General features: G+C 42.6%; 1 protein-coding gene across 1 annotated transcript in view; it reads right to left on the reverse strand.

Moving 5' to 3' along the window:
* Window positions 1-14,476, reverse strand: part of MYO10 (myosin X) — a 207,501-nt gene extending 193,025 nt beyond the window's left edge. The window contains exon 1 of the mRNA XM_069492016.1: window positions 14,159-14,476. Coding sequence (XP_069348117.1) covers window positions 14,159-14,179 — 21 coding nt within the window. The 5' untranslated portion in view covers window positions 14,180-14,476. The remainder of the gene's footprint in view (window positions 1-14,158) is intronic.
* Window positions 14,477-15,228: the final 752 nt, after the last annotated feature.

The raw sequence follows: 15,228 nt of genomic DNA on the forward strand, positions 1-15,228 counted from the left end.
CTCTACAACTCTGTGTTCTCACATGTAAAACAGAGATGAAAACAGTACAATTGCGTAAAGACTACCGGGCAGATTAAAGGAATTAATTCATGTAAAACATTCTGTACAGTCCCAGCCCGTGGTTAAGTGCTCTATAAATCTGCACAAGCTAAAAAATGGATAAATGAAAATGCAGATGCATGGAGGCTGAATGAACAGAACGAGGCAGTTCCATTCATTCAAACTGCTACCAAAATCCCATACTATATCAAATCCTAAGTATACACCATATTTCCTTCCCTTGACAAATAAACCATTAACTTGAATCAGAGAGTATTGTTAAAGTACAAAAATTTCATTTTTTTTAAAAAGGTAATTTTTCCTAAGCTGAGTTATGATAAAGACAGGATATACTATCTCTTAAAATACGCTTCCAAAATTCTGCTTTTCATGAGGGAATAGCTATTCAACTTCATCAACCATTTCATAACAAGGCAAAAGAAAACCCTCACATGAGCCTTTAATGCTTCTGAGGATATCTCATTTCATTATTTCACAGGCGCATGCCAACTCTGAAGATTCACATTTAGGGATCTGGTGGAGGTTTAAGTGACAACGGAGATTTTAAGAGACTCAGAGGACACAACAACCTAAGTTATATTTCTGACCCCATCATTTGATGGTGGATCTTGGGTAAAGTAACCTTGCTCAGGTGGCTCAGAGTAAAAGAAATTTACTTGAAATCTCAAAGATAACATGAGAAGAAAGATAAAGTTACATTCCCTTAAGAGCCCTCTGAACTCCTTGAAAGAGATTTTTCAATTTTAGAAGCACATTTTCTTAACACTACACACAATCCACAAGCCTAAGGCAGCCATGCTAGAACTATTTTTGCTTTCCATTTTTACTCTTAGAACTGACAACTCATGTTTTAACTTTTTATGGTAAAACACTGGAAAATAATAACCCTGGTGAAAAGACAGCTGCAGAAATTACTTTTCACAACATATGCAAAATATTATATGGCAGAATCTAATCCTCTTGATTTCATAACCAAGAGCTCATTTCATCAGATTTTTTTTTTTTCTGGTTCATACTTTTAAAAACAACAGGAGATTCCATCTTTTAAATATTTTACATCAAAGATGCACTGGCCTTTTCTAAGAGAACCTTTAAGTGGACATGGTTTTAGAAACTAAAGTATAGTAAGCTAACCTACCAGATCAGCCCAAAGGCAAGAAGGAGATTGTTATACCTGAAAAGACACCATGAGAAAAATTTCATTGGTGAATTTCATTGGTTTTCAAGCTCTGAAAAAATTAATGCCAGAATTTAGTCTACACCTGAACTTCATATCCTTGCAGTTGTGCTTGACACCTACTTTTGAGAGAATCCCTAAAAAATGAAAATCTTTTGGAAACGCAGTTCCTAGGACTGACAAAACAGTATTCTGATGACCCTATCCTAACATGGCAAGTGTGTATAAAAAGGTAGAGAGGCTGCTTTTGTCTTTTAGAAAACCACAAGCAACTCAGAAATAGTGCCTACTTAATACTCTGTTCACTTCTTTACAACAAATAGCGTGTCTGCTAGATGTGGGCAAAAACCCTTAGGCAACATGGCCTTGGTAAGAGACTGCATATCCCATGCCAACAGCTGTGACTGTCTCAGCCAGAACCCTAAAAGCCCAGTACTAAATCTAATGTGTGTGCGCGTATGTATACACACACGAAGTCTGTCCAGAAAGTATCCAGCCATTGTTAATATAACAAGAACATAGCACATGGCTGGATACTTTCCAGACAGATCTCATGTATATATACACACACACACACACACACACACACACACAAGATATATATTACATTTATCATAAACATACAAACTATTTAAACAAAAAGTCTGTATCTCTTTTATACTTGAGAGAGAACAGCTCACCTACTTGAAACACCAGACACACTTTATACACATACTTGGTGGAAAAAAGCAAGAGCAAATAGGCATATTTCATATAAAACAGGGAGTTATTACGAAAGAAAAGTATGTGGAGAAATTCTTTGACTTGACTTTGACATACAGCCTAGTGGTGAGAGCAGAATACAGGGTGTCTCCCTAGGGCTCCAACCAATCTCCGCTTAGATTTTAATTTCGAAGGGAAAAGGAAGCAAGAAGAGAGATCTATCTAATGGAGACAGGAGGAGGAGGAGGCTGGCTCAGAAATCGGCAGTGAGGTTAGGGCAGCTCAGACAGAGAGTTCTAGGACTGGGGTAGCTGGGACGGCCCGATCCCAGGCTGGGCAGTGGCCCTCACCTGGGGAATTTAAAAAGTTAGAGTTCTCTTGAGTGGGATGTGTCTCTCTAAGTTTTTTTTTGTTTGTTTGCTTTTGTTTATTTGTTTTTTGCCCTGTGCCCAATAAACTACTCTCTTTTTAAAGGCGTGGAGCCAGAAGCAGTCAGAAGTGGGCAATAAGAAAAAGCCCCTGCCCCGTAAGAAAGAACTGGGAAAAATACTCCCCTGGCTGCCACACCAGGCTCCCCTTCACGGGCATTCCTCCCAAGCAGGCAAGGCCCAGGACCAGAGTGACCTAAAGAATCCAAGGGACGCTTTTCCACGTCTCCCCTCATAGAGCATCTTACCCACACGTCCTGCAGAGGCTCCTTCCCTGTGCAGCACACGTTCTCAGGACCGAGTGGCACGGCTCTTTGCAGAGTGGCAAGCCTTTGGGCAGACTGTCCCCTGCCTACTCTAGTTTTTCTTGTCACAGCTTTTACTGGAATGATCCCCTCCCTGCCACCGCCACTAATGACTAACTCAAACTCACTTTTTTTTTTAATTTCAAAATATTAATTTAAGGGGGTACAAGTGTTTTTGTTACACGAATATCTTGTATGATGCTTGATTCATTAGAAGATATAATTAGAATTACATATGCACACATACAAAGTGCATGTATGTAAAACAGGTGAAATCTGAATAAGGCCTGTAGACTGCACCAAGGTTTTGACACTGTACTATTGTTATGTAAAATGCACCACCAGGGACACTGGGTGACAGGTACACAGGAAGGATCTCTCTGCACTATTTGGGCAATTTCTGAGTCTATATATTTTTTTAAAAGTATACCAGAATAAAATTATACAAATACACAGAGGGAGGACAGTAGCTATGACTTACCTTGACACACCCCCAAAGCTTCATGAGAGAATACAACCTTCTTTTTCCTAATGGAGAACAACTGTCAGTTTAATTACTCAGCATAATAAATATTTCTCTAACGCTCTAGGGAGAGGATCTCAAAGAGCACTTGGGGGGTGAGGGGTCCCAGAGGGGGGACCAATGACAGCCTTAGGGGCAGAGGGTCCGGCTGGCTGGGAATATTTTAACTAGGCTGAACAATGTAACATGACTTGGATAGTAAACAATGATTGTCAATGCCGAAACCTCATGGAGAGAGTTTGGATCCCTAATAGAATAAAAATTCAGCACTGATAAATGCATGGTGTTCCACACATTTCCTAATGTGAAAGACTATTAGGAAAGACCAGAGATGAGGAAGCGTGAAAAAAGTCCTATGAAGATCCTAGTTTAATCTGCAGCCCTAAGAGTGTAGACACAGCACAGTGTTTCCTAACTGGGGGCAATTTTGTCACAACCAGCAGGTGAGGGGTGTTTCTGGCATCTAGTGATTAGATGCCAGAGATGCTGCTCAAAATACTACAACACAGAGGACAACTCATCGCTACCCCAACCCCACACACAACAAAGACTGACCCAGCTGAAAATGTCAAGGGTGCTGAGGTTGAGAAGACATAAATAGATGGCACGCTTGCCCACATGCAAAAATCTGAGGTTGAAAATCTGAGGGCTGCACACCTTGGCCCTCAGCTCTGGCCTCCTACAGTCATCAGACAATCAGATGTAAAGAGAATCTAGTCAGTGGCAGCAAAAGATCAGAGGGATGAAAAAAACACCACCCCCAAATTTTGGAAGCTGTAAGTCAAGATCCAAAACAATAAGAGGCTCTCTAGAAAATGAAGTGTAAGGGGAAGGCTGAAACTGCTCAACTTGTTGTCAGTCTAAAAAAGGGGTGTGTGCAAAGGGCCATTTGTTCAGCAGCCTCCACGGTCAAGGACAGGAGAGTATGAGCCGCAGCAGGCGAAAGGGGAAGCAAAGCCAGCCAGCGGGACCCTGGTCACCATCGTCAGGACACTGTGCCAAGGCAAGGTGTTAACACGTCCGCTCTGGGGCTGCAGTTTTGCTTCTGAGAATAGTTAGCTCAGCCACGCCCATAGCAGGGAGGTTTTGAGAACTTCTGCTCTTTTCTGCAACAGTGAGTTCTAGTTTCTTCAGCCTTCAAGTTGCTAAATCCCCAGGGGATCACAACACTACAACAATACTTGCTTAAAGAACAAAACATAGGTGGAAATACATAGAATCAAATCTGTATTAAATGACGATGGTATATACGTCGTCAAAGGAAAGTCCATGGACAAATTTCCAGGGTTAATAAATAATCAGCCTTAAACACACCCTGACCACCCCCCACACACCCCAACACTGTTGTATGTTACTTAAATCCCCACAATTAGAACAGCAACCACATACCAACTGTTATTGCCCAGGGTTAACTCACAAGGATACTGTAATGCAAAGAAGTAAAAATGAAAAGAAAAACCCATACAAACAATTCTCCAAATAAATGTCCAATGGCTCCCTGAGCAATGCACAGCCGAGCCCTCTGAGTGTGCTTTGGCCTTAAATGACTATTCCTAACTACGCTGGGATGGGGAGGCTGGGGGTGGGGGATGCGGAGTCTGCAAATCAACAGCCTTGCTTATAATTAACAGAAAAAAACTGCCTCTCTCTTCCACTGGGTCTCACATAAGACCTAAGAGTAGATGTGTAAATCTAGTATCGTGAGCTAACTTCCTCCACTAATCAATGCATTTCATTAAGATTCTAATAAGAAGTTATAAAATCCCTGAGATCTTAAATTAATCATGATGGGGTTATCTCGGCTGTGCCTACTACAAGCTGCATTGACAGCTCTCATAAAACTATTGCTACCAAATAATCCAAGTAAAAATCTGCAAACTCTTTGACAGAACATTTCCACTCCTGGAAAATTTTATCCTCAAGAAATAAACATGTGTGCAATGATCTAGGTACAAATATGTTCATGTGCTGTTTTTCTCTGGCAACAACCTAAAATTGTAATATAATCGATGATGTATTCCCAGGAAGAATTCACAGAGCTACTCTTACACCTGGACATCTAGGACCTCTGTCCCGGGCTGAAGACTTCAGAGTGCCCCACACATCACACAGACAAAAAGTAAGTAAATAAGCATAAGTTCCTCAAATAAAGTGCAAATCATGGTCTTTGGTGGAAAGTGATATTAATTTTGAATTTGCACTAGGAGCAGTTATTAAGTATAAATTATCATTTACTATTAATAATATTGGCAAAAGCTTCCCAAAACCCCAAACAGAACTAATTTGGCCATTTCGCTTTAAAAACATGTTTTTAATAATTTTAGAGAAAACTTTTTCCTCAAATCAAAAAGGAACTGCATATGAAACATGCAACAAAAGTGATATTTCAAAAACATATTTAAAAATCAGAATAAAGAAACAAAAACATCTGCATGACTAGGAAGGAAAGTCACACAGACATAATCCCAAAACATATTTTCATGTAGACTATTTTCTAGTCAATATGCATTAAGCTATAGGCTCCTCTGAAAACAGACTTTTAGTGAATTAACTTTTGTTTTCAGTTTTCGTTATAATGTACACAGCTCTGAAAAGTATAAAGAACTCAGGAAATCCTTTATTTAAGAAATGGTGAAAAATCACAATATAATTGATAGTGACTTATACAAGCTGAGTATCTCTTATCCGAAATAAGAGATACTCTTATTTCTGGGACCAGAAGCATTTCAAATTTGGGAATATTTGCACGATACCAGGTTCAGCATCCCTAATCTAAAAATCCAAAATCCAAAATGCTCTAATGAATATTTTCCCTTGAGTGGCACGTCAGTGCTCAAGAGGGTGGCTATAGCTAACATTAATCAATTGTGCATTTCAAAATAGCTAGAAGAGAGTAATTCGAATATACCTAGCATAAAGAAAAGACAAATATTTATGGCAATGGATATCCCAAATACCCTGATTTAATTACATGAATATACAAACCATCACATGTACCCTGAAAATATGTACACCTAATGTGTGTGTGTGTGTATATATATATATATATATATATAAATAAAAAATAAATAATTTTTTTTAAAGTTTCAGATTTTGGAGCATTTCACATTTCAGATATTTCAGTTGGGATACTCAATCTGTATAATGAAATTAAAATATTTTGTAGTAATTTTTACAATCAATAATCTCTCAGATGTAATTACCCTTTATTTTTGAATCTAAATATTGCTTTATGAATTTTGTTGACAATATCAGCAACTACTGTCTTGCCTTAGAAAAGCAGGCCTTCTCTAGATTTAAATTAATAAAAGAACAATCTAAGAACTACAATGACTTAAGAAAGGTTTTTCACTTTGGCATTACTGTCCATAAAACATAAATTATTATGAAAATCTTGGTAATAGTCACATAACTAGTGATTTTGCTAAAATGGGGCAATAAAAATAGATTTATGGAAACTATATTATGGAGTACATATATTTATTACTCATGCGAATATCACTGGCTCATCAACAGAATACCCAGACATGTGCAACTATAATTAAATTCATTCATCTTTGATATTTGCTGACTTGCAGCAATAAAACCCATAACTTTAAACATGTTTTTTGATTCTATACTAAAGAAACTTTATTTGTCAAGGTAGAATAGAAAATAGTTTAGTTCCCAATTTGTGAGCTTGGTTTATAACTTTTAAATATTTAGATATGTGATATGGGGCCCTTGGCCCCACCAATGACAGGGGCTGCCTATACCTCTGCAAGTTTCCTGGTATTTAAAGCTTTTCAATCAACTATTAAGTGGAAAACATTATAAGTGTGTTTGAAAAGAAACATATATACAGAGGCATAGAGTCACAAAGCATTTACCACAAAACTTTAAGAGCAGGACCAAGAAAGTTTCTTTTTGTCTTTTGCTTATGGCATTTTCTAAATTTTCTAAACTTATTACATATTCTTTGCAGGGGTAGGGTAAGATAAAAATGAATTTAAGAATGACATGGAAAAGTACAGTGAAGAAAATATAATGAATCTGTTTGCAGCCTCTTGGATGAACTTCTTTTAAACAGAATTTTAACACACAAAGTAGATCTCATAAGCATAGATTCTTCACACAGACAAGTCCACCTCCCTCCACAGTGTACGCCACTGTCAATGGCACCACTCACATATTATTGACTGATCGCCCCGAAAACAAACAAACAAAAGACATTTTAAAAAATAATAGCATTCTTCTGGAAGTCAATACTGAGTGAAAATCCAGCTTAAAAATCTCCATTCTATTCCAGCATCCCCACATCTTGTCTTATCTTGGCCCTTAAAGCACCAACAGACGGTAAAGATAAATATCCCCACCCCAAAGTGCAAAAACTCAACCTTGCCTACCTTTTCTAACATAACTATGTCATTTTTTAAATTACCATAATTTAAAATGCTTTTATATGGAGGAAATTTTAATCCTTACGAGCAGATACGGAAGACTGGGTGAAGGAGGAGCTATTAGTTGTACACCTCCCTGGTTACTACCCTGCTCTGGCTGTAAGTCAACAGACGTGTCCTAGCTCTGCCCCAAGAACTCTATCACCTTTTCCTGTAACTGGCAGAGTCAGATGACACGATGTCATATGACATGAGATGCTAGATTTACTTTAGGCCAAGCAGACATACTTTCTGAATATCTCTTAGCAAAGCAGCAAAATGTTTTACTCAAGGAATGCTCTTTGAGAAACGATCCAATGTGCTGTCATGATCGCTCCACGGGCATTAATAAACTGACAAATAAAAGACAACTGATACAAAGAAACTGGCAAAGCAGTCAGAACCTTTAATTGAAAGAGAAGATGCTATCAGAAAACCTCAAAGAATACAGCAATAGTTGATAGAATTGGGGAGACAAATGAGTCCTACCTTGTCTTTTAATACAATAAACACTTCTCAGAAATTTAGTTTTTTAAGTGCCTTATTATGTAAATCTTCCTACTATTCTCACGAGGTTGGGGCCATCAACTTTAGAAACCACATTTTACAAGGAAACAGAAGGTATTTATCTTCCCTAAGTAAAAATCAAACCAAATAAAAATTAATGGCATGTTCAAAAGCAGAATAACATTTTCCTGCTGGGTTTTCAGTATTTCTGGGGCATGGACAACTTGTTTTTCCCAAACCCCCATGCAGTTTTCAACTCCAAAATCATTTATTGTTCCTGAATACCTGGAAAAAAAATCATTTATAATACTAACTGCCTACTGTATAGGGCACTTCATCAAAGAACCTATTAATAGAAGACATGATGCATGTTTAAGGCAAATGACACCAACAGGACAGAAAAGCATGGCAGTGAAGAACTTCCCATGGCTCTGGAGACAGCCTGTCTGGGTTCAAATCCTATCATTTTCTAGCTGTGTAACACCGAGCCGGTTACTCAACCTCTCTGTGCCTCACTTTCTTCATCTATGAAGTGGTTATAATTAAGAACCTTACTGACAGGGTTGTTAAATAGCTTAAATGAGTTACTAAATGTAAAGTGTTTAGCAAGGTGCCTGGCACATGATGAGTACAGTTGTCCCTTGATATCCCTGGGGAACTGGTTCCAGAACCTCCCACAGATACCAAAATCCACAGAAAAAGTCTATACATGTTCAGTGCAGATGCAATTATTTTCTAGTTATTTTCAATCCAAGATTGGTTGAATACACAAACATGGAACCCACAAATACGAAAGGCTGACTGTATCCAATACACGCTAGCCATATTTATCATTGCCTTCAAAGAACTGTAAAATGCCTCAAAATCGAGATTAAAAGCATCTTTCCTCCCCCATAAAATAATCTGCCCTTTGGGGAAAATAACTGCTATGCAAAGATTGAATCCCAACGTTGAGGACCTTTCAGTGTAAATAAGGTGATAAAACTTATTTATAAATGAGATATTTAACCTCAGTTTACTCATTTGAAAAGTAGGGGAGAGGTCTGTAAAGTAAGCAAAGCCTCTACCTAACAGTGGTGAACTCCATCTAACAAGACCGAGAGAGAACAAGGAAAGAGAATAGGGGTCACCGTGAACTAGACCTGACAGTTTCAAAAAGGAGCCAGACAGGTAGGACACCCGATCGGCAGGGAGGACCGCACGCACAAAGGATGGAGAGGGACTGGGTAACAGGGCCTCAGGACAGGATCATGTGTGGGGAGACAATAAAGAGTGAGTTACGGGATCAGGAGGCCTTGGATACCAGGCTAAGGAATGAGAGTTTGATTTCATAAGCAATAAGAACATGCTTTAGACAGAATTCTGGAAATGCAAAATCTGCCAGAAGTATACAAACTGAAAAAAAAAGAAAAGAAAAGAAATAAATGCAATCCAGCACAGGAAAGAATCCTGGGGAAGAACCAGCTGTAAGGTGGAGATTTCCCTGCACCCACAAGGATTGGTATTTCATTCACCATCAAGGGCCGCTCAGTCTTAATTCCTAAGTATAGTTACCGTAACTAACCTTTCGTTACTACTTACCTAGCATGTGCCAAGTGCTCTGTAAATCTTATCTTAAATTCTGCTAATAACTATGCAAGGTAGACACTCTCGTGCTCATTTACAGGCCAGAGAACTAAAGCCCAGGAAGGTCGGATAACCTGGCTGCGATCCCATATCCCATAGGAGGTGAGCGGGGAGCCTGGCTCCTCCGCTAAGATGGGGGGAGGGGGCAGGTGGAGGGTGCTTTTCACTCAGCCAATTGGGGCAGTTAGGCTAGGGGCAATGCTTAATATAGATTTCACTGGTGGCTCATTCTTGAAAGTCACCTGCAAATTAGTGACATGAAAATGTTACATATCAGTACTCTGAATGCAAAATATTGAAACTCATTAATAATAGGGTACTCCATGTCCTGTCAATCCCAACAGCCAAGAGCACATTCAAGGTTCATGTCCTCAAAGGTGAAGCCACTTAAAGCCAGTGGAGCTGGAAAAGCAAACACTCTGCTCTCTCCCTCCACCACTCCGGTTACACAGTGAAGGCCCTGCCCATGCCGGTTTGTGCCTGATTCTGCCAGAACAGCAGGCCGCATGATATGGGGGAGAAGCCGTCCTTCCGTGCCGGCCCTGGCCCGGAGCTCATCACTCTGTGCTAGCAACAACTGTCCTGCTGCAGCTGCTCCCCTGGCTTTGCTGTCCCCAACATGGCAGGAGCAAAAAAATGAGTACTTGACAACAGAAATCTTTTGAACTACACAGAAAAGGCAAGGCGCTAAAGCTCCATTGTGAGAAAAGGAAAAGGGACCCGGCTAATTTCCTGATAATGACTGTACAGTCTTCGAAGAGGTTGCCTTCAGGATTTGGTGGGACAAGGAAGTCCTTGGCAATTCCCCTCCATCCCTCCAGAGCTGATTGGAGGAGGGGCTGCCAAAAATAACAATGTCTCAATTTTTTTCTAACAAGAAAAGAAATGGCAATAAATCACAAACAAAAAATATGCTACAAAATGGGGAGAAAAATATGCTTGGAAACTCTATTTCTTGCTTAAAAAGCTATTTGAACAACTCCAGGTAACAACCAAAACCAAGATCCTGTGTCAAATTAAGTGGAAGAGGCGGGTGTTTCCACCCAACAACTGTCGAGTTGAGTTTGTTCCAACCCAGAGGGAACGAGGCTGTAAGAAATAGGTACATCTGGAATATTTTCCACTGACAATTTATCCCTTAAACACTAATACCTGCTTTCTAATTTGTGTTTATGAGTATCTATTTGTGTACAGTTTACATATTTATTCTGAATCTCAAAGAGTTTATGTCTCATTAATAATCCTCAAAGGATAGGGTGCTCGAACAACCATTATGCCACACCTCTGCCTAAAATGGAAAACGAAAAAGTCGAGTTCATTTGGTACTTACCGGCCCCTACTGTATTCCAGGCACTGTACTTGGCCCTGAGTATGTGGAAACAGCGTCCACTTCAAAACATCAACAAGTTTGCACAGTAATCTTGCCACTCTGCTGGGTTGAGCCAAACAGAAAAGTTTGCTGTTTTTTTTAATTGCTTCTGGTAATAGACATACCTAAACTCAGTTTCTGCCTGAAGTAAACTTTTTAACTTAGAAATACTGAAAAAACAAGTTCCCCCAAAGTGCACGCACAGTCAACTCAAGAGAAGCCATAAAAATCTAATGAAGACCATGAAGAAACTGAAACGGGAGTCTGGCACCCTCAGTTTCTCCAATCCTGGAGAACATTTTGAAGTCAGCAGGCATCAGCTGACTGGCACAAGCCTCGAAAGCTCCCCGCTGGCCAGCAGCAAGATCCTATTTAAAACAGGCAAGTGCAGACAAGGAGGCAGTGTCTGCAACATGCACAGGAATTAATACCACTAGGCAACTGCTTCATGGGTCTAGCTCAGTGGCTCTCAATTGGGATTGATTTTGCTCCCCCGGTTCATTTGGCAATGTCTGCAGACATTTTGGGTTGTCACAGCTTCTGGGGGTGGGAAGCATCTCATGAGGGTTGTTACTCAATGTCCTACAGTGCACAGGACAGCCCCTCACAACAAAGAATTATCTGGCAATGGTACCCAGTTTGAGAAACCCTAGTCTAGCTCTAAATAGCAGCTGCAAGTTGCAAGTAGCTTCCATTTCCTTACCATTTGGTTGTTCACACATAAAGCTAATACATGCAGCATCTTGTTCAGTACTTCTTTTTACCAATTGTTAGCATTAGTTTCAAATTGTTGTCCAATAAGCAACAAGTCATTATCCCTAAACCACAATGGGAAAAGTCAGCAAAGAACTGACTACTTAGTGATACTACTTAGTGATAAGGAGGCCCTGCAATTTAGCTGTCCTTGGGAATATACATCACTTCCATGCTCACTGCTTCTATTCTTACAGGACATGACAATATTTTCTTCACTGGACAGTTTAACAAAAGGATGCTCTATTATAAGATATTACAGAGAGCGAGAGAGGAAAGGGGATCTATGTCAGGTGTCTCCAATTAATACACCAGTTTAGCAAGCCCTGCTTGCTTCCCATTGAAAGTGATAATGTTTAAGGGTGGAACTTTGAAGGCTAATTAGAAATTAATACTGTAATACAAATATGTCACAAAATTAAAAGTATAACTTAAATAAATGAAACTTTCCCAGAAATACCAAAGTCACCAGTGGCAAAGGAAATTGGTTCTGGATTCAACAAGCTAGCTCTTCAAGAGGATAGAGTAGATGATCGCTAACTCAATATTATATTAATCACTGAAGTAAAATCCAACAACCAGGTCTCATACTAAACTACGCTATAGTGCAAGAAAAAAAAAAGGGGGGGACTTTGAGACTTCAAAGTCCAACCGGAACGTGAGGTCAGGACAGAGCAACTGCAGCACGTTAACCTGAAGTTCCCCCCACTTGCACTAGGGGGCAGAGTTCTTCCCAACGGGAGGCCACGGCCCCCTGCGATGCTCTGACAGCCCTCAGGAGGACTGGGACCCCAAACAGAGTGAATACAAATTCTTTGTTTTCATCAGATTTTCAAAGGGACCCAGAACACAAAACCAAAGTTAAGAATTACTGCCCTAGAGGCAGAACCTCAGTTTTCTTACAGATGCAAGCAATTAAAAACCGGAACACACTGGAGCCCCAGGGTCCTTTACCGTTAGTCAACCTGCAACCCTTGCAAAAAGTTCTGGTGCCTTCTTACAGGCATAAAAACAAAGTTCTATGGATTAGAAAATACTAGCGTCTCACAATTATATACATATATTTTTAAAAAGAGGAAATATATTTTGATGGATGATTAATTCCTTTCAAGTCTTCCTTCCACAATGAATCTGGATATCACATCTGAAACACCATTTTGAAAAACTGGATATTACTGTAACACAAAAATGTATTCATTGCTTTTGCCGTTGTAAGTAGTTGTCTGAGAACACAGTAAGTGCGCATCCAGAAAGCAGAGTTATTCGAAATATTATATTCCACTAAGCGAGATAAAGCAAATTGGGTCACACAGGGGCAAACCCGCACCATCTGATTTGCTGGGAGACTCCAAGACTCTTCTGGATTCACAAAACATTCCCTGGCTTTCAACGAAAGTCACATCAGACTCTCTTAGTCAACTAAGTTTACTTTGAGCCACTTCAAACCTCAAACTTAAACAGAATTTATTAAATAAACACAACCAAGAAAGGAAAAGGAGCCAAGAAACCACAGCAACTCTCGATCCCAGGGGGGAAAAAGCGCTCTCAAGTCAAGTTTCGGGATCCCGCCCTCCAGGACCGAAAAGAGGGCATCAGTTTCATCTTCTAAAATAACCAGTTTGCCATAAACGAATTTTCTTTCTATTCGAATTCAAAATCTGCCCAGGCCAGTCAGTACAAATACATGTGGTCTTTTGGTACCACCCTCTGGAATTGCCCCAAGCCCTAAAAGCGCACTTCTGGGTGAGCACAGAACTTAGACTCCGAGGTCCGGCAGGCAGAGAAAACGGTGACCGATTAAACCCTAGCCTCCTCTTCTCACACTTCATTAAGCCGTCTCCTCTGGAAGTGTTTGAACCCCTGCACAGGAAGCCGGCACGTTTTGCAAAGGAAATACCAGACCAGACCTTTCTTGGAGAAAGGCACGTCCCCATCGAACATTTTATGGGGCTTCCTACAGCCGTGCAGCCGGGCGGGCAGTGTCCCCCGGCCCGGGCCCCGGCGCTCACCTGGCGAGGTGCGCCGCGAGGGCACCCGAGACCAGCCACCCGCGCAAGAGGAAACGCACCTCCTACCTCGCCGAGCAAAGTGGGAGCGCGGGACAAAACAAAACCTGCCTCGGCTTACTCATCGGAGACTGGGGGGTGGGGAGGGTTGATTTCAGGCGACTCCCAGAAAGTTGAGCCGTCTCGGGCGTAGGGAAAGGTGCCCCGTGCGGGCGGCGCGGCGGGCACATCCCACCCTCCCTCCCCGGGCTCGGGACGCCAGGTCGGGCCGGGAGCGCACTCACCTCGGGGAAGAAGTTATCCATTGTTCCAGAGCACCCCCAACTTGCCGAGTCCGGCTCCCAGCTCGCGGAAGTCAGCGCAGCGGCAGGTCCGGGGAAACCATGCGTGTCACGACGCGACCCCCAGGAACGCGAGCCCACGGGGCTGCCCCGCTGCCATCGCCCGATCCCTTCTCTTCTTTCTCACCTTTTGTTTGCCCAAACCCAAGTCTCTAACTCATCCGTCCCAACTGCAGCCTTTGTCTCTTCTTCCTCCAAGTTCCTCACTTCTAGGCGAAGCGCTCGCGAGCGGAGAACAGCTGGTGGTGGCACATTCTTCCCCCGCGCTGGGGGAGGGCGGCGGGGGACTAGCGAGCGCGCCCCCTCCTCTGCGCTCCGGCCGGGGCACTCGGGGCTGGCCGGAGGACAGCCGGCCACAAAGCGATCCAGAGTCGCTCTCCCCGTGCGAGCGCCGCCGAGCCGAGCACTCCCGCGCCGCGGCTCAGCCAGCTCACGCCCGCAGAGACTTGCAGCCCGGCGCCCGGCCCCGCCCCCGCTCCCGGCCCCGCCCCACCGGGGCAAAGCCACGCCTACTCACAGCCCCAGCCCCGCCCCTAGGAGCCCTGCCCCGCTCCGCGCGGCCACACCGTCTGGCCCCGCCCGGCCGGCGCTTCCCGCCCCCACCTCCACCCAGGCCCCGCCCACTCTGCGGCTCCCACCCGGACGGGCTCCGGGACTAGCTTGGGGGGAGGACCGCGCGGCTCCCCAGGGTCTCTCCGCCTCCCGACCCAGGCGCACGCGGAGTGCTTGACTCTTCCCTCTGCTGATAGAGACTAAATAGGCACTGGAGGAGGGGCAGGGTTGGGGGCTGCTTTTGTGCCTTTGATGTTTAGCCGACCCTGGCTCCGGCTCAACGCGGATCTCATAAATGCGGCTCGGTGGATGAGCGGTGCCGGGGAAGGAAGCGCGGTCCGCGGAGCTGCCCGGGCCGCGGGGCCAGATCAAAGCCGAAAACGGAGGCGAATCAGAATTTCTGGAAGCTGCCTTCCCGGGTTGAGTTTCTCTCCTGCAGTCAGGTTAAAAGAAATTTTCAT

This window comes from Eulemur rufifrons, chromosome 17 (genome assembly GCF_041146395.1).
Source record: "Eulemur rufifrons isolate Redbay chromosome 17, OSU_ERuf_1, whole genome shotgun sequence".
In the NCBI taxonomy this organism is placed as follows: domain Eukaryota; kingdom Metazoa; phylum Chordata; class Mammalia; order Primates; family Lemuridae; genus Eulemur; species Eulemur rufifrons.